This window comes from Peromyscus californicus, unplaced genomic scaffold, assembly GCF_007827085.1.
Source record: "Peromyscus californicus insignis strain IS unplaced genomic scaffold, ASM782708v3 Scaffold_13__1_contigs__length_99412109, whole genome shotgun sequence".
Classification (NCBI taxonomy): Eukaryota; Metazoa; Chordata; class Mammalia; order Rodentia; family Cricetidae; genus Peromyscus; species Peromyscus californicus.
Window position 1 is genome coordinate 9833884 of NW_026294424.1, and position 21916 is coordinate 9855799.

The 21916-nt window shown below is 54.7% G+C and overlaps 2 protein-coding genes across 2 annotated transcripts in view; one reads left to right on the forward strand and one right to left on the reverse strand.

The window, feature by feature from the left end:
• Window positions 1-10479, forward strand: part of Ccm2 (CCM2 scaffold protein) — a 41506-nt gene extending 31027 nt beyond the window's left edge. The window contains 5 exon segments of the mRNA XM_052734479.1: window positions 455-590; window positions 6702-6759; window positions 7334-7472; window positions 8030-8168; window positions 9811-10479. Coding sequence (XP_052590439.1) covers window positions 455-590; window positions 6702-6759; window positions 7334-7472; window positions 8030-8168; window positions 9811-10091 — 753 coding nt within the window. The 3' untranslated portion in view covers window positions 10092-10479.
• A 1298-nt stretch (window positions 10480-11777) lies between these two features.
• On the reverse strand, window positions 11778-20024 carry Nacad (NAC alpha domain containing). The gene is made up of 8 exons (XM_052734478.1): window positions 19856-20024; window positions 13245-17276; window positions 13015-13124; window positions 12863-12934; window positions 12458-12604; window positions 12211-12354; window positions 11956-12078; window positions 11778-11865 (listed from the first exon to the last, which is right to left on the reverse strand). Exons 1-8 carry the CDS (start codon window positions 19920-19922, stop codon window positions 11851-11853), a joined length of 4710 nt encoding a protein of 1569 aa, XP_052590438.1. The 5' UTR covers window positions 19923-20024; the 3' UTR covers window positions 11778-11850.
• Between the last annotated feature and the right edge of the window lie 1892 nt (window positions 20025-21916).

Consider the following 21916-nt stretch of genomic DNA (forward strand, 5'->3'; position numbering starts at 1 on the left):
AAACTGATCCAACACCCATGTCTGGCATGGTCTCCAGACGCCTGTGAGGCCACACCTAGGCCAGACTCTGTTCTCCAGCATTCGTTCTGGTTTTTTTTTTTTTTTTTTTTTTTTTTTTTTTTTTTGGTTTTTTCGAGACAGGGTTTCTCTGTGTAGCTTTGTGCCTTTCCTGGAACTCACTTGGTAGCCCAGGCTGGCCTCGAACTCACAGAGATCCGCCTGGCTCTGCCTCCCGAGTGCTGGGATTAAAGGCGTGCGCCACCACCGCCCGGCTCGTTCTGGTTTTTGATACCCCTCTGGGCTGTGAAAGGCACAGGGCCCTTTATTCATAGTCTGCTCCCCAGTTCTAGTTGTGGGGCCTCTGAGACATTATGGGTACCCTAGAGACTGTGTGAGAAGGTGCTACCTGTGGCCGTAGCCACTGAGGACAGCTGCTGCTCTCCACTCACTGTAGGTTGCCGCGGAAGAGCTGTGCTCCCTGCTCAGCCAGGTCTTCCAGATTGTTTACACGGAGTCTACCATCGACTTTCTGGACCGAGCCATATTTGATGGGGCCTCCACACCCACCCACCACCAGTCACTGCACAGCGGTACGTCGAGTGGAAGTGGGGGTCTCGAGCACTTCATCTGGAAGCATAGGCTCCCAGGAAGGGATGCTGTGGAACTGGGGAGGCTGAACATGTTTTGGGGCGCCTCCCTTTTGGCATACCTGGGCTGCTCTCAGTGTATAGTCCCTTGCAAGACCACAACCAGACAGCCTGGGGTTGCTCTGGCTTTGTGAGAGACTGAGACCAGGAAATTAGGAAGGGGCAGAACAGGGGTCAGCACCTCTGCATCATCCATGAAAGCTGGCTATAGTGCCGTGCAGACCTCTTGGTAGTCCATAGATACTTTCTACTTGAGTGTGGAGACATATACCTGTAGTCCAGGAACCCAGGAGATGAAGACAGGATTGTTACAAGTTTGAGGCCAGCCTGGGCTACATACCAGACCCTGTTTCACAATAGCACACTTCTTATATGAGTTAGTTTTCTCATTGCTGTAACCAAATACCTAACAAGATGCAGTTTAAGAGAGGAATGGTTTAGTGTCTTTCCCTCATTGTGGATAAGGCATAGCGGCCAGAGGGAGGGCATGGTGTCAGGGGCAGAAGTCTGAAGGCTGCTGGCATCCTTAGTTGGGAAGCAGAGAGAAAGAGGAAGTGGGGCCAGGCTAAAACATTGAAGCCTAGGGACCTACTTCTCTCAGCAAGGCTCCGCCTCTTAACGGTTCTGCAGCCTTCTCAAACAGTGCCGCTAACTAGGGACCAAGTGTTGAAACCTCCTATGGTAACATTTCACATTCAAACCCAGTTCTGTGCCCCTGGCCCCGCTTAGCATGCTCATGGCAAGTAAGTGATGCAAAAAACGAACGAATTCATTCCAGCTTCTGAAGTCCCTGTAATCCTTGACAGTCCAGAACTGTTTAAAAGTCCAGTCTCCCCAGACACCTATAAAAACAAAACAAACAAAAACCAGGTCATATAATTCGAATACACTTTCAAGGCACAGAGGCACAGGGTGAACATTTTTATCCAGAAGGAAGGATGAGGCAGAGCAAGGAAAGAGACGATGATTCTAAGACCAAAACCAAGTGGGAAGCACCAGTTCCCGCAGCCCTATGTCTATGTCTGGGGCTCATGGTGGGATTGCCTCGGCTCCAGGGGGCTTAGGTAGCCCCGCCCTCCACCTCCTCCGCCTGCATCACCGGCCTCTCCCAGGCTGGCCACACTCGATACTGTAGCGTTATTTGACAGGCGTCCTTAGTTCCAGCCTCTGTAACATTCTGAGGTCTCTGGCAGTGTAGGCTTTCCCTTCACAGCCTACACAGCCACAGGTGGCATCTCAGGGCTTCCTCGTGGGGATTCAGACCCTACTGCTTGATGCTTGGCTTCAGCAGCTTCCTGGAACCATGGAACAAGACTCCATGAGCTCTCAGCTTTGCATTTTTCATTCCTGCATCACCAATGTCACGTGAACAGTCCTGTCAAGTTCTACACCAGCTTGGGATGGAGTTTGGACCCCATGGACACAGTTGCAACAGCACATACTTTGCTAGGCAGTTGTTTTCAAGGAGCAGGAAGCCCCTTCCACCTTATTTGAGACCTTCTGGATTCAGGACACATTTCTTTATATTTTTCTCCTCCTGGATAGAGTGGTGAGCAGTAACCTTCTTGTAGCCTGAGTGCTCTTCCACTTTGAAGTTTCCTGTTAAATACATTAGTCCATCACTTTAAAATTCTCAGGACACGAGCAGAGGACTGCCGAACTCTGCCAGGCTATAACCTGAGTGACCTTTAACCTAGTACCTAGTGGGTATTTTTTTTTTTTTTTGGCTTTTGGTTTTTGGTTTTTCAAGACAGGGTTTCTCTGTGTAGCCCTGGCTGTCCTGGAACTCACTCTGTAGACCAGGCTGGCCTCAGCAATCCACCTGTGTGTGCCTCCTGGGTTCTGGGATTAAAGGTATGCACCACCACTACCCAGCTAACCTAGTTCTTTTCATGTCTGAACTTCATAAGTACAGTTTTCACCACGTGCATTTCTTTCCCCATTCTGGTTTTCCAGACCCTGCCAGAGTGGCCTAGTAAGCCCTAAGTTCTAGATCTTTCACATTTCTTCTGCAGACCAGTTTCAAAGGCCTAAGAACCACATGGTCAGGTTTATCTCTGCAAGGGCCCCAATATCTGACACTATATTCTCTTAGTGTGCTCTAGGGAACAGAACCCATAGAATGAATACATATTACACAGGTGATTTACTGGATTGGCCTGCACAGTACAGGCTCGGGAGTCCAGCAATGGCTGTCTGCGTACTGCAAACCCAGTACTGCTTGGTCCATGAGGCTGGATGCTTCAGCAGTCCCGGTATGGTGCTGAAGGCCTGGAGAGCTGGAGAGCCAGGGAAGCTGGGCTCTGCTGTCAGCAACAGGGCAGTCAGACTCCCAAGATGGCAGGTGAGGAGCTGCTTTAGCTCAGACTTTATATTTGGGCCAAGGCCGCTGGAAGTGCCGCCCACTTCTGGGGAGGATCTTCCTCCCGTTGGTTGGTCCTTCTAGGAAGTACTCTCACAGACTGACCCAGAGGCATGACTCATAGTTGATCTCAGATCCAATCAAGTTAGTAACTAAATTGTCACAATTCATCGTGGGCAAGCTCACTGTCTTAGGGTTTCTATTGCTGTGAAGAGACATCATGACCACAGCAACTGTTTCTGTTTTTGTTTTTAATTTACTTTTATTTGTATTGGTGTTTTGCCTGCATGTATATGTGAGGGTGTCAGATGATGGAGTTACAGACAGTTGTGAGCTGCCATGTGGGTGCTGGGAATTGAACCCAGGTCCTCTGGAAGAGCAGTCAGTGCTCTTAACTGCTGAGCCATCTCTCCAGCCCCTGGCCACGGCAACTCTTACAAAGAAAACATTTAATTGTGGTGGCTGGCTTACAGTTCAGAGGTTCAGTCCGTTATCAACATGGCGGGGAGCATGGCAGTGTGCAGGCAGACACGATGGCTACATCTTCATCAGAAGGCAACAGGAAGCTGACTGAGTATCACACTGAACAAAACTTGAGCATACATGAGACCTCAAAGCCCACCCCCACAGTGACTCACTTCCCCCAACAAGGCCACACCTACTCTGTCAAAGCCACACCTCCCAATAGTGCCACTCCCTTTGGGGGCCATTTTCTTTCAAACCACTATACTCACTGAAGGTAAGTCTAAACACAGCAAGTCTATCATTTATTGAGGATGAATGGCGTGTGTGAATCAGGCATGAAATGATGTTGGGAGCAGCTTGCCATCTGCTACTTATTTTTGTGGAGGGACTATCCTGTCCTCTACGCTGTTCCTGGTACTTCACTGGTAAGGGAGAGAGAGCTGTTGGTGTGGTTACAGAGCTGAAAGGGAGCCTTGAGCAGCTATGTGGCCTTGCAGGAGCCATTGAGTCTTCCACACCCCAGGGAAACCACAACACCTTTATTACTGACTTGCAGGTGGGGAAGTTGAGGCGTAGAGGTCACAGGAGTCCAGGGTACACACAGCTTGAAGCAGTTCAGTGTCCCTGTGATTGGTTTGACCCCTTGTTCATTGAAAATCCTACTAGGGTCTTCTCTCTCTCTCTCTCTCTCTCTCTCTCTTTCTCTTCTCTCTCTCTCTCTCTCTCTCTCTCTCTCTCTTTCTCTCTTTCTCTTCTCTCTCTCTCTCTCTCCTTCTCTCTCTCTCTCCCTCTCTCTCTCTCTCTCTCTCTCTCTTTCTCTCTTTCTCTCTCTCTCTCCTTCTCTCTCTCTCTCTCTCTCTTTCTCTTCTCTCTCTCTCTCCCCTTCTCTCTCTCCCTCTCTTTCTCTATTTCTCTCCCTTCCTTCCTTCCTTCCTTCCTTCCTCCCCTCCCTCCCTCCCTCCCTCCCTCCCTCCCTCCCTCCCTCCCTCCCTCCCTCTCTCTGTCTCTCTCTCTCTCTCTCTCTTTCTTTTCTTTCTTTCTTAGATAGGTCTCACTATATAGCCCTCGCTGATCTGGAGCTCATCTATATAGACCAGGCTGGCCTTGAACTCGCAGAGATCCACCTGCCTCTGCCTCCCGAGTGCTGGGATTAAAGATTAAAGATATGCACCACTGGGGCTGGAGAGATGGCTCAGTGGTTAAGAGCACTGACTGCTCTTCCAGAGGACCCAGGTTCAATTCCCAGCACCCACATGGCAGCTCACAACTGTCTGTAACTCCAGTTCCAGGGGATCTGACACCCACAGCAAAACACCAATGGACATTCAATAAAAATAAATAAATGAAAAAAAAAAAAAAGATATGCATCACCATGTCCACCCCCTTTTTGAGAGAGGTCTTAAAAAAACCCTGAGTGCTAGGATTACAGACAGACATTTGCTACTGCACCCAGTTTTCTTGTGTTGGGGATTGAATTTAGGGATTTACATGTTTGAAGCACACATGTAGTTTTTGTGCTAAATAGGTTTCCTTTGGCCAGCTTGTCCTGAGACCTCCCTGAGGACTGCACACCCACACTCCTGCTGCTTCCTGCTCAGTTCTGGCTTGCTTGTCGGATTCTACCTGCCCTGACAGATCCCAGTCTTACACAGCACAAGCTCACCCTGTCAGAAAGCTCACCCTGTCAGAGCTCTGTATGTCAGAGTTCAGCACAAGCCTCAGGGCGAGGAAGCCTTTCTAGATGCTCCAGAGGCTCCATTTTCCTGACCTTTCCAGCTTCTAGAGCAGCGAGCGGTTCTCAACCTTCCCAGTGCTGCGACCTTTCAGTACAGCTCCTCATGGTGTGGTGACCCCAACCATAAAATTATTTTTGTTGCTACTTCATAACTAATTTTCCTACTGTTAGGAATTGTAACGTATATATCTGATATGCAACCCTTATGGAGTCACGACCCACAGGTTGAGAGCCACTGTTCTAGAGGCTTCCTTGGTCTTCACTGCGGCCACGAACATCTCTGCCTTTCTCGATGGCCACAGCTCCTGCTGACACACGTGGAAGCTGTGTTAGGCTGTCCATCCCAGTGACAGACACTGAGAAGAACAGTTTACACAGAGGGAGGGTTTGCTTGTTCATAGTCCCAGGGGTTTCAGTCCATGGCTGACCCTTACCCGGGCCATGGTGAGAGGGCAGGAGGGTCCAAGTTGTCACTTCCTGGTGGCCAGGAAGCAGAGAGACAGAGGGGTTCTGGACATGATGAGGTTCTAGTGAACAGAGCCCCAGTGACCCACTTGCACAGTTAGGCCCTACATCTTCAGGTTTCCAGAACTTGCAAAATAGTGCCATCATCTGGGACAAAGCCAGCTAAAGTATTTGAGCCTTTTAGGTGGACACTTTATATCGACACCACAGCAAAATGCTTGTAACTACATCCCATCCCCCACACAACCCAGGGTCGCCTCCCTGTTTCAGGGTCTACTAACTAGTGACCTTCATTCCTCTTGCCTTGCACCATTGGAGTCCCAATCCCAGGAGAGGATGTGACGTCTTCAGATGCCATTGCACATACCTGGTCCCTCTGGCATCAGCAGTCTCCTGCCCCCTGCTAGCCTTCCTCAAGACTCTGCCTCTCTGAGAGCCTCCACCCACTGTCTGTCCTGGTGGTGGAGTGGTTTTCCTTGGGGCTGGAGAAGCAAAGTGCAGTCTTCAACTCCACGCAGTGGTGTCTGTTGGACATTATGCCGGCAGCCACTCTGGGTCTCATCCTCTGAGGGACGCAGGGATTCTGAGGCCTCGGCTCTGTCCAGGCAGAGGGCCAACTGCCTCGCTCTGGCTTCTGCTGAGTGACCTGGGACAAGTGGCATTACCTCTCCGGTTTAGTTGAGCACTTAGTTGACATGTCCAAAAGCAACTATTATTATATTACCTTGGCCAACTGTGAGTCCTGTGTGGACTCCATCCCAGTCTATGACAGGATGTGTCTTTGATAGATATCCTTAGGAGGGATGAGGGTTCAAGTCTAGGACCCTTGCCTTGGGTGCTCAGCACTTGCCAGGATAGGAAGCTCCATGATGAAGTTCTCCAAGCTGGGGCTGCTGCTGCCGCCTGTCGATGCGGCATTGGGGTTAGCTGAGCCGAGTGCTCACTTTAGGGCCGGCTGGGTACCTGGGCCCTGAAACACCTACCTAGTACTTGAAAGTCCTCTGTGTCTTCTGTATCTTTTGCACAGATGACTCTTCCACAAAAGTGGACATGAAGGACACTTATGATGCCGAAGCCAGCACCTTGTGAGTACACGCACTGAGCTCGGGGCTTGGATCACTAAATGCGTGGTCTGCTGTGGCTAGTTTCTATCTTGGTGGCCCTACAAGTTCTCTTCAGTCCCACTGAGTCGAGTGCTCCAGATGTCCACCTCTAGAGCCCTGCCTGGCCTCTCTCCTCCCTCCCTTCTGTGGCCTCCAGCAGTGAGTGCCCTTGGAAAAGGCACATTGAGTAGTGGTGGTTTGCATCTTCTGGATTCCTGTTCATTCTGCCTGTTCAAGCTCCCAGCCTTCCTGCCCCACTTTGCCGTCCCTCAGCTCTGGACACCACCTAGCCTAGCCCTTCCTCTGAACTCCCTCTCTTTGCCCAGAACCCGTCTTGAGAGTCGCTCCATTAGGGCGTCTCAGCTGCATGGTAAGGTTGAGCTGCCCCCTGGGATCGCCTTGATCTCCACATGTGACCGGCCATGCCCAGGCACTTCTCCTTAGTCACTGTTCTTTGCTTATATGGTTGTATTGGCGAGCAGGTTGACAGGCCCCAGCCCTAAGCGGGCACATGAGGTTGAGTCGTCAGGGCTCCGCCCACCTTGTGCCTTTGCAGCTGCTTCCCTGACCCTGCGGATGTGGGAGGCCTGCCGCCCTTGCCCTTCTGCATGCAGGCACCACCCCATAGCAAGACTGTCAGCGAGAGTGAGCTGAGCACCAGTGCCACGGAACTGCTGCAGGACTACATGCTCACGGTAGGCAGCCGGCTCCATCGCCTGCCCTGTTTTGCTGCTGGTCTGTGGGGGTGGGAGTCTGTGGGCCCCAGTTGGTGCTGGGCTATTTGGCCTGGACCATGCTGGTACTGACTAAGAATAGCAGCTCCATCAGTGCCTAGGCCTTAGGCCTCCGTGCATCCTAGATATATCTTTGAAAAGTCAACCCTTCCAGATCTGTTTCCCCCCAGGTCGTGTGTGTAACCTTGCTGCTCCATGCAGAGCCAGCTTCCTCCCCTTCAGCCCTACTGAGGACCCTTTTGTATTGGGACAGCAGATCTGTGTTCTTCCTGGTTCTGGGTGGTTTTTTATACCGGGCCTGATGACAGAGACATATGGTGGGCGTTCTGACCCCATAGCAGGCACACACTGCCAGACATGACCAGTGTGTCTGCAGCATGGCCTGTCACCTAAGTATGGAGCCGTGGCCGCCGGGGGTGTGGTAAGGGTGGGGTCCAGCTGCTCCACAAGCACACACACACATTCGCACACCTACCTGTGCCGGCCCCTCACTCCTCTGCGCTTCTCCTCCCTCACAGTTACGTACTAAGCTGTCGTCCCAGGAGATCCAGCAGTTTGCAGCGCTCCTGCATGAATACCGCAATGGGGCCTCCATCCATGAGTTCTGCATCAGCCTGCGGCAGCTCTATGGGGACAGCCGCAAGTTCCTGCTGCTTGGTGAGTGGGGCTCGGGAGGAGGGAGGAGCTCCATCACGTCTGTTGTCAAAGCTGGGCTGAGAAGGCAGGACGGACAGAGCTACTTGGAAGGGCCCTTGCTGTGTTCTCACTCTGCTTAGACCCTGGAGCTGAGCTGGATGGGCTCTGCCAGGGAGCATGAAAGGGTCCTGAGACTGAGTCAACAAAACCCAGCAAGTCAGCAGGGCTGGAAAGAGTCAAGGGACTCCTTAAGGAGGTAACTTTGTCAGTGGGTTTGGGGGAGCATGGAGGAATTTAGGGAGTGGGAAAGCAAAGACGTCATCTAGATGGAAGGATGAGCCTTTGTCTGAGACCCCTGAAGAGCCCAGAACATTCTGTCAGAGTCACTGCCGGTCCAGGTGTCAGGCCCGCCACATCAGCCCACCTGAAAGGGACCGCGGTGCCTCTGCCTTCCTTCTGCCAACACTCAGAACACAGTGAGCTGACAGTCGCTCACTGAAAGTTGTGAGGGTCTTATCATGCTCTCGGCGAACCAAGAGAGGTCAGCTGATCTTGATTTTTATTGGTCTGGTGAGCATCAGCTGCCTGCCCGGGGCTTTCCACTGTTGGGAGGTGAAGGATTGGAGACTAGACTCTCACGGGTCTAGTCTGGGCTCCTTACTCCCTGCAGGCTTTCTGGATCAGGTACTCAGCAAGGCTCAGGTTCCAGGCCCCTGGCACCCAGCCCAGAATGTACCTTCAGAAGCCTGAAGCCAGCTCCTTCCCATTTTGTTCTCAGCTGCCTCTTTGCCAGAAATGGGTACAGAGCCAGGCATGAAGATAGGGCACAGCCATAATCTGAGCACTTGCGAGACGGAGGCAGGAGGATAGCAAGCTCAAGGTTAGCTTGAGCTATGTAGTGACTCTCAGATAAAGTAGGTTGGAAGGGAGTTGGGCTTGGGCATCTGCTGCTTAGAATCCTATGTCAGGCAGGCAGGCAGTTCTGCTAGCCTCTAGGCCTCTCTACCACCTCCTGGCCCTCACCTAAGCAGGTTGTTTTGAGTGTTATTCCCATGTGTTTGGTTTGTTTTAGTTTGGGTTTATGATATAGAGTCTGGCCTTGAACTCCCAGTTTAGGGGAGGATGACCTTAAACTCCTTACCTCCTGCTTCCTGTGTCCTGCACTTATAGTGGGAATGATGTGTCAGGGGTTCTCTTAAAGGCTCCACCTCAGAGGAGTGCTGTCTGTAAACTAACTCATCCATTGTGTACATGAACTCCTCATCCTGTCTGGATGGGCCCAGCCTGCCTGCCCACATCAGGTTCTGGTTCCAGGACTCTGAGACACTGGTCTTCCTGAGTAGGACAGCTTCCTGGTTGGAAAAGTTGCCCTGGGTTTGGTTATTGGCTTTGGCATGAGTCCTGGTTCTAAGGACAGACCTCATACAAATGGCTTTTGGCCTTGGCTTTCGGCCCTATAAGATAGGGGCTTTGGAGGTCATAGGCCTCTGACCCATGCCATGTCTCAAAGCCAGAGCGGTTGAGATTGACAGACAGCAAGCTATGCATAGCTGGTAGCCCTTATCAGAGTCATGTAATTAATTACCTGGCTCCAGGCCATAGCTTGTATGGTCTGAGGGTCCTGAGCCCCCCTGAGATGTCACTCTGGGTCATATGTTGGCAGGTTTGAGGCCCTTTATTCCTGAGAAGGACAGTCAGCACTTTGAAAACTTCCTGGAGACCATTGGCGTGAAAGATGGCCGTGGCATCATCACTGACAGCTTTGGCAGGCATCGCCGTGCCCTGAGCACCACATCCACCTCTACCACCAACGGAAACAGGACCACAGGCAGCCCTGACGACCGGTCAGCGCCTTCGGAGGGAGATGAGTGGGACCGCATGATCTTGGACATCAGTAGTGATATTGAAGCCTTAGGCTGCAGCATGGACCAGGACTCGGCGTGATGGGTTGTGACAGCATACACTCGTCTCACACAGCCGTCCCAGGCCTTCCTGGGAGGAGATGCCTGCACCTGACTGTCAGCCCTTCCTGGCTAGGAGCCAGGGAGGGGCTGCAGCCAGAGGTGGCTCTGGTGGCCAGGTCCTCTACTGTGAAGGAGTGGAGAGCTGCCACAGGACATGTGCCCCAACACAGGGCGGAAGCCTCTGTGCCTCTTCCTCAGGGGCTCAGCAATGCCTGTAGCATACCCCACTCGGGGAGGGCCAGTTGCATCTAGCAGGAAGAGCCAGTCCTGTCGGCCTGGCCCTGGACAGCTGATATTTTGCACATGATTTTCCTCTCCTAACTCTCAGAGACCTTAAAAAGAAGTTTACTACAATGTGAATAATTTAATCTCCAGTTGTCAAGCTTTTTTTTTTTTTTCTGTTCCAATTAGTTGAAAGCCCTGTTGTCACGGGGGCTGTGGAGGGAGCATTCCATTCTGGCCCCTGTCTGTTGGACCATGACTGCCACAGTATCCAGGGCTGGGGTAGAAGAGACGATTGGTGCTTCTGCTTTGCCTCTGGGGACAAGGGACAGGAGCAGGCATTTTGGGAATCTCTCTCACATGTCAGGGTTATCTCGCATTCTATGTACAGATTATCCCAAGGGCAGTAGTGTGATCTGGCCCTTTGTGTCAGACTCCTTGATGATCAGAAGGACAGTGAACAAGAAAGTGTGTGGCCCACAGTGCTTCTGAAAGGCTGATATAGGCCCCGTGGCCCTCACTCCATCCCATCCCCAGTCAGCTTTCCTCCCAAGCCTGTTGACTTCGTTCTGGCCTCTACCCTCTAGGCCCCTTAAAACTCTCCTAGCCACTGAGGGGAGGGAAGTGGCCTGGGGTCAGGCAACCCTATACAGCTCCTGGGCTGAGGGGACTGGTCAGGTGCCTTTGTTGCCCACACTCGGGGAGGAAGGGCTGTGTCCTGGGCAGAAGGGCTTTGGGAGGACCCCAGGACTGTCTCTGGCCTGGAATGGTTGTGACTGTGCCCCTGGGGCTCTTTGGATACCTCAGTTGTCTCCAGGGCAAGCTAGTGTCCCCGGGGTCTCACAGATGCTTTCCTCAGCAGTATCATGGCCCTTAGGACAGTATTTGACAGAATTTTTCTGTCATTTGCTGTCCTGGGGCTGGTCATGGGAGCCTAGGCCAAGCCAAGAGGGTCAAGACTGTTGGAGTAGTCTCTGATTTACATGCAGCTAATTCTCTCCTGAAAGTGTGGGACACTGAAGACAAGCCGCAGTCCACCCTGTGCCCAGTTGTGTCCTGGTGTTCCCGTGTGCCCACCAGCAGGAGGGTGTATGTGGAAGTAAGGGACCGGGGCAGCCACACTTCTGTGGCCAAAACTGTAGGAGGAAAGGACAGGGAGTGCATGGCCATGCTGCTGTAGCTGCTGCATCTGAGAGAATGCCAGAGGGTGGAGGAACTCTGGGGGATGTCAGGAGTATTGGGGAGACACCAGAAGACAACTGGGTAACAGCGGAGATTGACGGGACACTGAAGGGTGACACGGTGGTAACATAGAAACAGATGACAAGGCAGTGACAATACCAGGTTCTAAGAGGATACTCGAGGGCAGTGAAGGGACATCAGAGGGTCCTGATGAGACACCCGAGGGCGATGAGACTATACCACACAACTGAGGGGACTCCAGTGATGATATGACACTGATTTATTGGGCAACAGAGCTGGGGAGAGGCAGAACGGCCCGAGCTTGCGGTCAGTAGCTACATCGTCAGTTCCTGCAGAAAGAGGGTCAGGTTAGGAGAGGCTCTTTCTGCAGGACCTCCCTAGGGTCATCTGGGCTGCTGAAGGGGCTAGTACTTGCTCACCATGATGGCATTGACAATGTCACTGTGGTTGTCCCTCAGTGCCCGCACGGCCTTTGCCCTGGACACGTTAGCCTGGGCCATCACCAGCTCAATGTCTCGAAGTTCAAGTCCAGCCTCCTCTACCTGGTGGAAGGAAACAGGGAGGTGGGGGGAGCTGCCTGAGTCCCCTTGAGCAGGGTGCTGCCCAGGCAGAATAGAAGCCCATGCTACCCTAACCCCGCCCCCGGCCATGTGTCCAGAGCCTCTAGGCCTCACCTCCTCGTCTTCCTCCTCCTGCTCCTCACACTCTGGCCTCAAACGGGGTCCAGGTGCCAACTCGGGGACCAGGGCTGAGGACTCTGAGGGCACCTTGAACTTCTCTGCTGCAGCTTTGTGTACTTGCTGGGACAGATCCTCGATCTGCAATACAGGACAGAGCTCACTGGCCTGTTTGACTTCCCCAGCCCTTCCCCCAAACGCAGCATGGCCGTAGCCTTGGCCGTGACATGACAGCATGACAGACCTTGGCCTCACCAAAGACCACATAGGTGTCTGAGGCAGGGCTCTTGAAGACATCTGGCTTGGCAATGACAAACAGGATGTTCTTGGACTTCTGGATGGTGATCCTGGTGACTCCCTGAATCTGCCGTAAGCCCAGTTTCGACATTGCCTGAGGCGGAGGGCAAGAGATTCAGACCACCTTCCCTGTGACTGGGTGGCTGCCCTGCCCCACGTCAGGCCGACCTCTCTCTGTTAAGGACCCCCCTCAGGACATTCCAGTGTTCAGGGGTGAGGGATGCTACATTTGACTCGAAGCCCTTTTCGTGGATAGGGTTTCACTGGCCACAGGCTGTGAGAGGCATTGGTAAGGGTGCTCCCCTGTGTACGTGTCCTCTCCCAGGGCCATCTAGGGGAGCCCTCCGCTGACCTTTCGAGCCTTCTTCTCACTGCGGCTTTGCTTGGCTTTGGTAATGGCCTCCTCGTTGCTGCCTGCCGGGCCCTGTAGGAAGACGAAGCTGAGCACCTGTGGGGCTGAGGTAACGTCCAGAGACCCGCCCCCCCCCCCTTCTGGGCCAGCACCTGTGCTGTGCACTGCACTTTCTGAGGTGGTATATCCTGCTCATCCAGCTCAGCGGACGACTCCCCGTGGCTGTCCGAATGCTGCCCGGAGCCTGGGGCCCTCTGTGAGTCTGGGGAAGGGGTGAGGTATGAGGGCCTCTTGCTACTGCAGAGGGCCCTCCAGTCCCATCCTTTAGTGTCTCCCTGGGAGGAGTCTAGCTGGCCCAGGCCCTGACCCCGCATACCCTTACCTTCCTCTAGGCTGTCCTCATCCTCTTCTTGCTCAGGAGCTAGGAACCCTCGAGGGCCAGATGGGTTCTGGGTCCCAGAGGGAGGAGGCACTTGGCAGGGGCTTGAGCTGATGCAAGCCAGGTCTTTGGCATCTGTGGGGGTCACCTTGGGGTTGAGGGGGGAATGAGGGGGGAGGCTGACACGCTGCCGTGCCCCCAGAGGCTTTGTGGATCCTGAGGTGGAAATGGTAGCCATTCCCTGGGCTCCTGCCCGAGGCATCAGACCATGAGAGGATGGGGGCTCCTCCTCTTCCACAGAGGCTTTCTGGGGAGTGGGGCACAGGCAGGGTGCTGGAGGTCCTGGGGATGTCTGGGATGCCCTGTCAAGGGCACTGGGAGCAGGAGGGTCAGGGTCTAGGAACCTATTCTGGGGTGTGGTAGGCAGGCCGCTGGCAGAGTGTGCTGGGGAAGGGTTAAGGGCACCTGGGGTCATCTGGGGCTGATCTCTATTACCCAGGCCTAGCACAGGCCCCAGGTGCTGGAAGGCTGCCACAGACCTGGAAGTCTCTTCAGAGTGGACTCTGCTCAGCGTGCATGTGGTCCTGGCTGGGGACCCTGAGCAGGAACCTAGCCTAGCTTGCACAGATAGAGCCACAGGAAGCCTGGGGCCCAAGGTGTCCTTGCTGCTCAGGCCCCTCCTCTCTCCAGCTGAGCTCAGCTGTGTCTGACTGACCTCAGAGCATGCAGCAGAATGTGTCTTGGAAGTCTCCCCTGCACCTTGGGATACTGACTTGGACCCATTTCCCTGCCCTGGTCGTTTGGGGCCTCTACCCACCTTGTTCTTGGCCCCTGGGGCCTCTCTTTGAGGTGAGTGGGTCTTGACCCCATCATGGGCTTCAAGACATGCTCTCTGCTTGAGTGCAGATACGCTCTCAGCTACTTTCTCTCCCATACAAGATGTGGGCTCAGAGATCTTTGTGCTCAAGGTGGGGCATGGCTCTTCTGGAGCCCCGAAGCTGTCAGCTTTCACAGCTGGCTCTGAGCCATTCTGTTGAGCTTTGTTTGAAGCTGAGTCTAGAGGGGGCTCTGCATCTTGCTCCTCAGGCACTGGCTTTGGTCCTAAGGCCACACCTAATTCCTGATGGACCCCAGAGGCTGGAGGGTTAGTCTCTGGGGTGTAGTCTGTTTCTCTCTGCAGTGTCTGAGAGGGGTCTTGGACTATCAGCTCTGGGTCTGAGGTGCAATCTGTATCCTGAAGGGATGGAGGTGCCGTCACAGGGGTGTCCTGGGGTGCTCTGGCACTCAGGCCTTCAGCCTGCTGGGACCCCGGTGTGACTGCAACCGCAGGTTGGAGGTCTGAGGTTGAACCTAAGCTTTGCAGGGGTGAATGTGATGTTACTGGGGCAACCTGGGGTTTGGTGACACCCTCCTCGGCCTGCTGTGGTCCCGATGTGGCAGCAAGCACAGGGTCTGGGTCTAGGGTGGGATCTGAGCCTTGCAGGGGTGGACATGCCATAGGAGAGTCCTGGGGCACCGGGACAATCCCTTCATCCTGCTGGGCCCCCAGTGTGACCACAGCCTCAGGTTCTGGGTCTAGGGTGGGATCTGAGCCTTGCAGGGGTGGACATGCCATAGGAGAGTCCTGGGGCACCGGGACAATCCCTTCATCCTGCTGGGCCCCCAATGTGACCACAGCCTCAGGGTCTGGGTCTAGGGTGGGATCTGAGCCTTGCAGGGGTGAGGATGATGCCATAGAAGAGTCCTGGGGCACCGAGGCAATCCCTTCATCCTTCTGAGACCCCAATGTGACCACAGCCTCAGGGTCTGGGTCTGAGGTGGGATCTGAGCCTTGCAGGGGTGGGGATGATGCCACAGGAGAGTCCTGGGGCACCAGGACAATCCCTTCATCCTGCTGGGCCCCCAATGTGACCACAGCCTCAGGTTCTGGGTCTAGGGTGGGATCTGAGCCTTGCAGGGGTGGGGATGATGCCACAGGAGAGTCCTGGGGCACCAGGACAATCCCTTCATTCTGCTGGGCCCCCAATTTGACCATGGCCTCAGGTTCTGGGTCTAGGGTGGGAGCTGAGCCTTGCAGGGGTGGGGATGATGCCACAGGGGAGACCTGGGGTTCTGTGATACTTTCCTTAGCATGTTGGAACCCAAATGTAGCCATGGCCCTAGACTCTGGGCCTGAGGTGGGATCTGTACTTTGGAGGGGTGGAGGTGATGCCCCAGGGACATCCTGCAGCGCTATGACACATCCCTCATCCCTCTGGAGCCCCAGACTGACTACAGCCACAGACTCTGGGTCTGAGGAGGGATCTGCATATTGCAAGAATGGGAGTAATGGCTTAGGGGAGTCCTGGGGTATTGTAACACCTCCCTCAGCCTTCTGGGGCCTCACTGAAGCCACAGCTACGTACTCCAGTGTAGCGGGAAGGCCCTGGCCTCCTTCCTTCAAGTGACAAGGAAGGCCTGGACACAAGGTGGGGCTTGCTTCTTCCTGCGGATCTAGAATGGACTCTGCAGTGACAGGCTCCCAGCCTGAAGTAATGCCCCTCCCCTTCTGGCAGGGTGGAGGCCGTGCCCTGGGTGCTTGCTGAGCAACTGAGTCAACGTCTTCCTTCCCCACCCGAGGGGTTACTGTGGTAGCCTCCTCCACCTGGGAGCCTGGAGCTGCTCGTAGATCGGGAGGAGTCACAGTAGCTTCGGACTCTATGTCTAAAGCTGGGGCCTCTTCTACTATTTCTGCGATTGATTCCTGGCTATTGCTAAGACGGGTCTCTTGCTCTGAAATCCGAGGCGTGAACTCTGTCCCCTGAAATGCGGCCCTGCTTCTCTGCTCCTGCTCTGTATTCGGGGCACTGGGCTGGGCATGGGGCTCCCCACTGTACAGCCTGTCGTCATCTGCCCCTGCATAGGAAGCTGAGTCCGAGTCAGAGGAGGCTGCCGAGGTGTCATCCCGGAAGGCGAAGGCCTCGTCCATGCCCTCGATGATGGACAGATCGGAGAGTGACTGCAGGAAGGAGGCAGATGTGCTGTCGTCCTCACCCTCTCCAGCCAGGTCTCCATCCGGGGTGGCGGCACCAGCAGCTCCCTCCTCTTCCTCCTCCTCCTCCTCCTCTTCCTCTTGGGGCAGTGGAGTCACTTCCACAGCTTCCACCTGGAAGATGAGGCTACCCCGGAAGGGTAGTAGGGCGGCAGGGATCATCGGGTCGTTGGCTAAGAAGGCTGGGTCAAAGAAATGGCCCTCTTGGCTCCAGGAAGAGCTGCTGTCAGTTGAGAGGCTAGACTCAGAGGATGGAGGCTCCGGAGGTCCTGTGGGGTGTGGCTCTAGTTCATCTACCACAGACCCTGATGGGGAGAGGCCCCAGTCGGAGGGGAAGTCCAGCCCTTCAGCTGGGGCCAGCAGGCTGAGGGAACACGAAGGTGATGAGGCCCAGCTGTCCCCATCTGCTGTGATGTAGGAGCCTGAGGGTGAAGCTGGCGTTGAGTCCAGTAACTCATCGAGCAGCTCGGCCTCCAGGTCCCAGGCATCCCTGTGGGGCCCATGGTCAGGGAGCAGGGCATAGGTGGTCTTGGTGGGAGTAGAGGGGGGTGTGAAGTAGGAATCGAGGTCAGGGGGAGGGGAAGGCACAGGAGAATCACCCTGAGAACATAGTTCCGGAGGTGGGTGCAGGGCGATGTGCCCACCCGCCCGGTCCCTGAGCACTGGCCAGGCTGCCCTGGGTGAAGGGATGACCTGGCATGTCTCCTCACCCATCACGATGCGGGGCTCCAGGGTGGTGGGAAGAGGGACTTCAGCAGGCAAAGGCTGGAGAGGCAGGCCCTCAGGGAGGACCCCTGGACTTGGGCTGCCCTCTGCCGGGTCCGCCCAGGTTGAGGCAGCCCCGCCGGACCCTGCATCCCAGCTGGCTCCCTCAGGTTGGGGCCGGGCACCTGGCTTGCTGGACAGGAATGTGAGGGCCAGAGGGCTAGGCCCTGGGGTCAGGGCATGGGGCTCCTGGTGGTCCCCTTTAAGGATGGTGGCAATGGCTGCGTCACATGAGAGATCTGTGGAGACAGAAAAGGACATGAGATGCCTACAGGACACGCCTCAGGGCCAGGCCAGGTGAAGAGCTGAACATGGGACAGGGGCAGGTTTTCATGGATACAGTTTCGGAGGAGGGCTGATCAGGGAAGAGAGTGACATGTAGGCTAAGTGTACCTGAGGAAGAATTTCCAGGCATTTCAGCCGAGCAGGCAGCTGCTGACAGGCTTTATAGGAAGGGGAGTCATGAGGAGGGTTGTGCATTAGAAACCCAGGCTTTTCTTGGGGACACTTCAGCAAAGGTACAATTAGCAATCGTCTCTGTTCAGAATTTGGCTTGCTATTTCAGCTTGGTTCACCTGGGCTTGGCAGGAACAAGGCTATGAGAACCCACTGGACAATGCCAGTTCCTTCCTGTGACAAGGGCGGGGGTCCTACACATGACAGCTCTGGAACATTCCAGGTCTACTGCAAAGCAGGAAGTTTTGCCTCTAGCCCATCTCTCTCCTACCCTTGTTGCCAATCCTCGGGGCCAACCTCAGGTTCCCCAGAGCTCTCCGCATAGCCCTGCATGTCTCTAAGTTTCTGGAGAATGGAGGCAGACCTATCCCACAGGGTCTGAGTTCCAGCATCCTGCTCAAAGGGGCAGTGGTGGGAGATGATGGTGATCAGGGTGCCAATTGGGGATAGGACAGCTGAGGGAAGGCTGGCCACGTCCTCTCCATGGTGGCAGCCACTCATGGTAACAGATCCCCCACCATGCTGGGAGCTCCTGGCCTGCCTTGGGGTCTGTCTTTAGGTCTCTTCAGGCACAGGTGCTCCTGGGCTGCCATGCCCTCAGCTGAAGTGCCACACCACAAACACATGCCTGTGCCGTGATGCCCCGTGGATCAGAAAGTACTTAGGAACTTGGGAAGGGAGCAAAAACAAAGTTCTCCAGATGGCAGCACCCCATACTACCTCCTGTCTCCCTGGCTCTTGCTGGCTTGCTTCTTGCTGACCTGCCTGTCACCACTGAGGGCACTGTGCACATTCACTCTGAGTCCCGTGGCTTTTAACCATTTAAGTGTTCTCTGAGTGCTCAACGCATCATTTTTTTTTAAGTCTCATTTTTAATGACTCTGTAACAGCTCCTCCCTCACCTGGACCAGGGCCAAACACACATCTCTTTGAAGTATCCACTTAAAGCCTTTCTCCTGTCCCCAGAGCCCAGGCCAGGTCCTGCACAGGAGGGGGAGGGGCAGTGCCTGGAGGCCTGCCGCTCTGGCAGGCACACAGCCAATGCTGCTGGCTCTGCCATGCTCACTGGTGACAGGGCAACATCGCCCGCACCGTGGCTTTTTGTCTTTCTCAGCTACTGAGCAGATCTCACCCAGGATGAGAGGAGACAGCCACCTCCCCCGATACCTGCTCTCAGTGGTGTCGGGGCACTGGGCTCTTTGACACTATCTGGACTCACTGGTCTGCAGCTGGGCTACTAGGGCAGCCAGGGGTCCTGACAGGAAAGGGAGGGGGACCCTTCAGGTCCCTTGAGGGACACCTGGCACTGGAAGTGGGTGTGGCTAGTAGCCATCACTGGGTGTCCCCAAGTCGGGATCTTGCCATCTCCACTTCTTAGTGTGGCCTCAGGGCAGAATTGGGCCAAGGTTAAAATGGAAATAAAGGGACAAAGTTGTGTGTGTGGGGGATTTTTGTTGTTGTTTGTTTTGTGACTCATTCAAGGTCACCAAGCAAGCCAGAAAGGAACCAGCTTATCACTTTGGGTCTGGGGAGTCCCAGCCTGGATTGCCTGTTCCCCAACAAGAGTAGGGTGACATCTGTGTTAGCTTAGTCAGGCCCCTGGCCCAGCACAGGTACCATTCCCATTCTTGCCCATCCTGTCCCCAGATGACTTCTTGCACACAGCAAGGTGCCCTTGGCTTTGTCCAATCTACACACAGCCCATCTCCAACAGGAACCATTCAAGCTTAAGAGTACCCTCAGGCCTGCAAGTGGACTGGCTTCACCAACATTTAATGCCCCTCTTTCTCCAAGGTCTACATATTAAGACCACTGCTGGCCACGACACCTTCCCAGGGCCCCACCTCCCAGACCCAGCTCTGCCAGTGTCCTCTGGCTGGGCTCCCAGATCCCATCGGTCCTACACCTCCTTTCTAAGTCTAGCTGCTTGCTGCCCTGGGCACTCAAGGTACCTCTAAGGACCCTCTGGTGGTTAAAGGATGAGCCTGCAGGGACCCTCTGGGCCTCCTGCTTCCAAACCTGCCACCCCACCGTCGGTCCTGGGGCCCCCGCAGCTCTCTGTGAACAAAGAAACGCGATGCAGCACAGAGGCCCAAGTAAATGAGACTTGGTCCAAAGAACAGGCCTCCCCACCCCCAGCCCGAGTGAAAGGCCAAGACACTGCCCTTCATAGCTTCAGGCTTGGAGGATGCTGTCTGCGGCCTCCAGGCTTTCATGAAATCCTGAGGGTGGGGAGTGGGGGAAGGATGCAATGTGGAGGGAAGAACCGGTATGGAAAGACAGGGGAGGGGACTGTTAGGAGGCTGAGGGATAGAGAGAGAGAAGGGTATTGGGCCAGAAAGGGGATCCGCCGCGGTCTCACCTGTGCGGGATCCTGGCCCTCCTGCCTCAGGCAGCGGCAATTCAGCGCGCGCAGCCTCCCCGGGCATGGCCTGGATGTGTGCCTGCCGGTCCCCCTGTCTCTCTGTCCCTCTGTCCGTCAATGCGCTCGGAGTAGCCAGCTCGGCCACCGCCCCTCTGCCTGGGGGGGGGGGGGGGGCGTGGATGACGTCAGCGCTGCCCTGCCCGCCTATCAAGCCTAGTGAGCGTGCGCTGCCGCGCCAGGCACTGCGGAGAGCCGGAGGGAGGGCGCTCGTTCCCCACGTTCATCCCATCGCCTCTCTTCCACTGCTGAGTCTAGGGCCGGAAGGCTGCGCCCTGCCCCGCCTTTCCCGCAGCATCTAAGGGGCCACTTGGAGTCAGGGCTCCTCCCAAGGTGACATCGCCTCTTAGCTGGAAAGGGGCAAATGGTGTTGCCAGAACCAGGGATGCGGGTTAATCTGGGGAGATAGCTATGTATTTTGCAGAGTGGGCAGGGCCACTTTAATGAATGATGGCCCAACCTATCACTCAATGACTGGATATAGAGGGCGCAGGGAGTACAGGGAAGGAGTTACCCTCAGGCACCAAGATGAGCTGAAACAGCAGCTCGGGATTGGCTGGTCGTGGCAGTCAGTCTCCATAGCAACCACCTCCTGTCTCTGTGGCAACGGGAGATGGAGCTGAGTGCGCCAGGGAAAGGGGCTCCAGACAAGCTCCTGGGCGAGCTGGATCTTTGAGTTCTAGCTCGGCGATCGGCTTTCTTTCCTTCACCCTTCGGATCTCTAGGCCAGGGAAGAAAGATACCTCACTCTATTCCCGGCAGGGCCTGTGCCACACCTCCAGAGATGATGCTCAGCATTTCCCTTCCTGAAATGTACTATTGCTTCCACACTGGCTGCTGCACTGCCCAGTTCGTCCCCCCGCCCCTTCCAGTGCCAGGCACCAGGAGATGAATGAATGACACATTGTCATCTTTGAGCTGGAGTTGGGGAAATTAGCAGTTATCGAGGCAAGCAAGGAGGAAGAACCCAGTGTATAGGATCTTCTGGGTTTATGTTCAGCCCAGGAAGCTGGCCAGGTGCTGTTCCCCACTCCCTTGTACCTGAGTCAAGGTGTAGCACCACACAGCGATGTACCCCTGGTACCTTTACCCACCATGTCCAAACATAGCCCAGCATCTCCTGCAGAACTGCCCAACCCTGTCTGTTGCTGAACCTGCCCATCTTTCCACCTTATATCTGACTTCCTCCCTTTCCTTATACTCTCCACTTAAGGACCTCACCTCCCAAGGATCTAAGTTGTTTCCTCCTGTGCACCTTTTTTAAAAGCTGGATTCTACCCTAACTGCCACTGTTGTGACTGCCCAGAAAAGATGGTATGGTCTTATCTCTGTTTGTTTTTGTTTTGACTAAGGTCAACTGTAAATCAGAAAAACCAAATAGGACTTTCAAGGATGAGAAGGCAGCCATGAGGTAGCGAGGAACCAAGTGAATGTCATCCTGCAGTGCCTCATCCAGTGGATGGAGGATGTTTCCTCACCCAAGACTACCAACACCAAGACCATGTAGGCGTCTTCATCCCATATGGAACCAACAGAGGCTGGCAGGACAGGGCAACCTTCTGGGCAGCATAACCGTTTCCTTTCCAGCCCTATAGAGGTCCTGAGGATAGGACACTAACAACAAAAGAAAGTGCCACTCAGGAAAGCCAGACAGACACTCAGGACATGAAGGATGAAGGATTGAAGTTCAGGGTTATCATCAGCTACAGAGTGAATTTGAGGCCAGTGTGGACTTCACGTTTCATTCTGCCCCCTCAAAAATAAAAACAAAACCAAGAAAGCCCAAATGCCAGGCATGCCCCGTGGCTGTACTGGTTAGTTGGCTTTTTATTTTGTTTGTGTCAACTTGATCGAGTCCTCTGGAGGGAGGGAACTTGAGAGACTGCCTCTCTCAGATTGCTTGTGGGCAAGTCCATGGGGTGCTCTCTTGGTTAGCGATGGTGTGGGAGGGCAGGCTCACTGTGGGCAGGGCCACCCTTGGCAGGTGGTCCTGGGTGATAG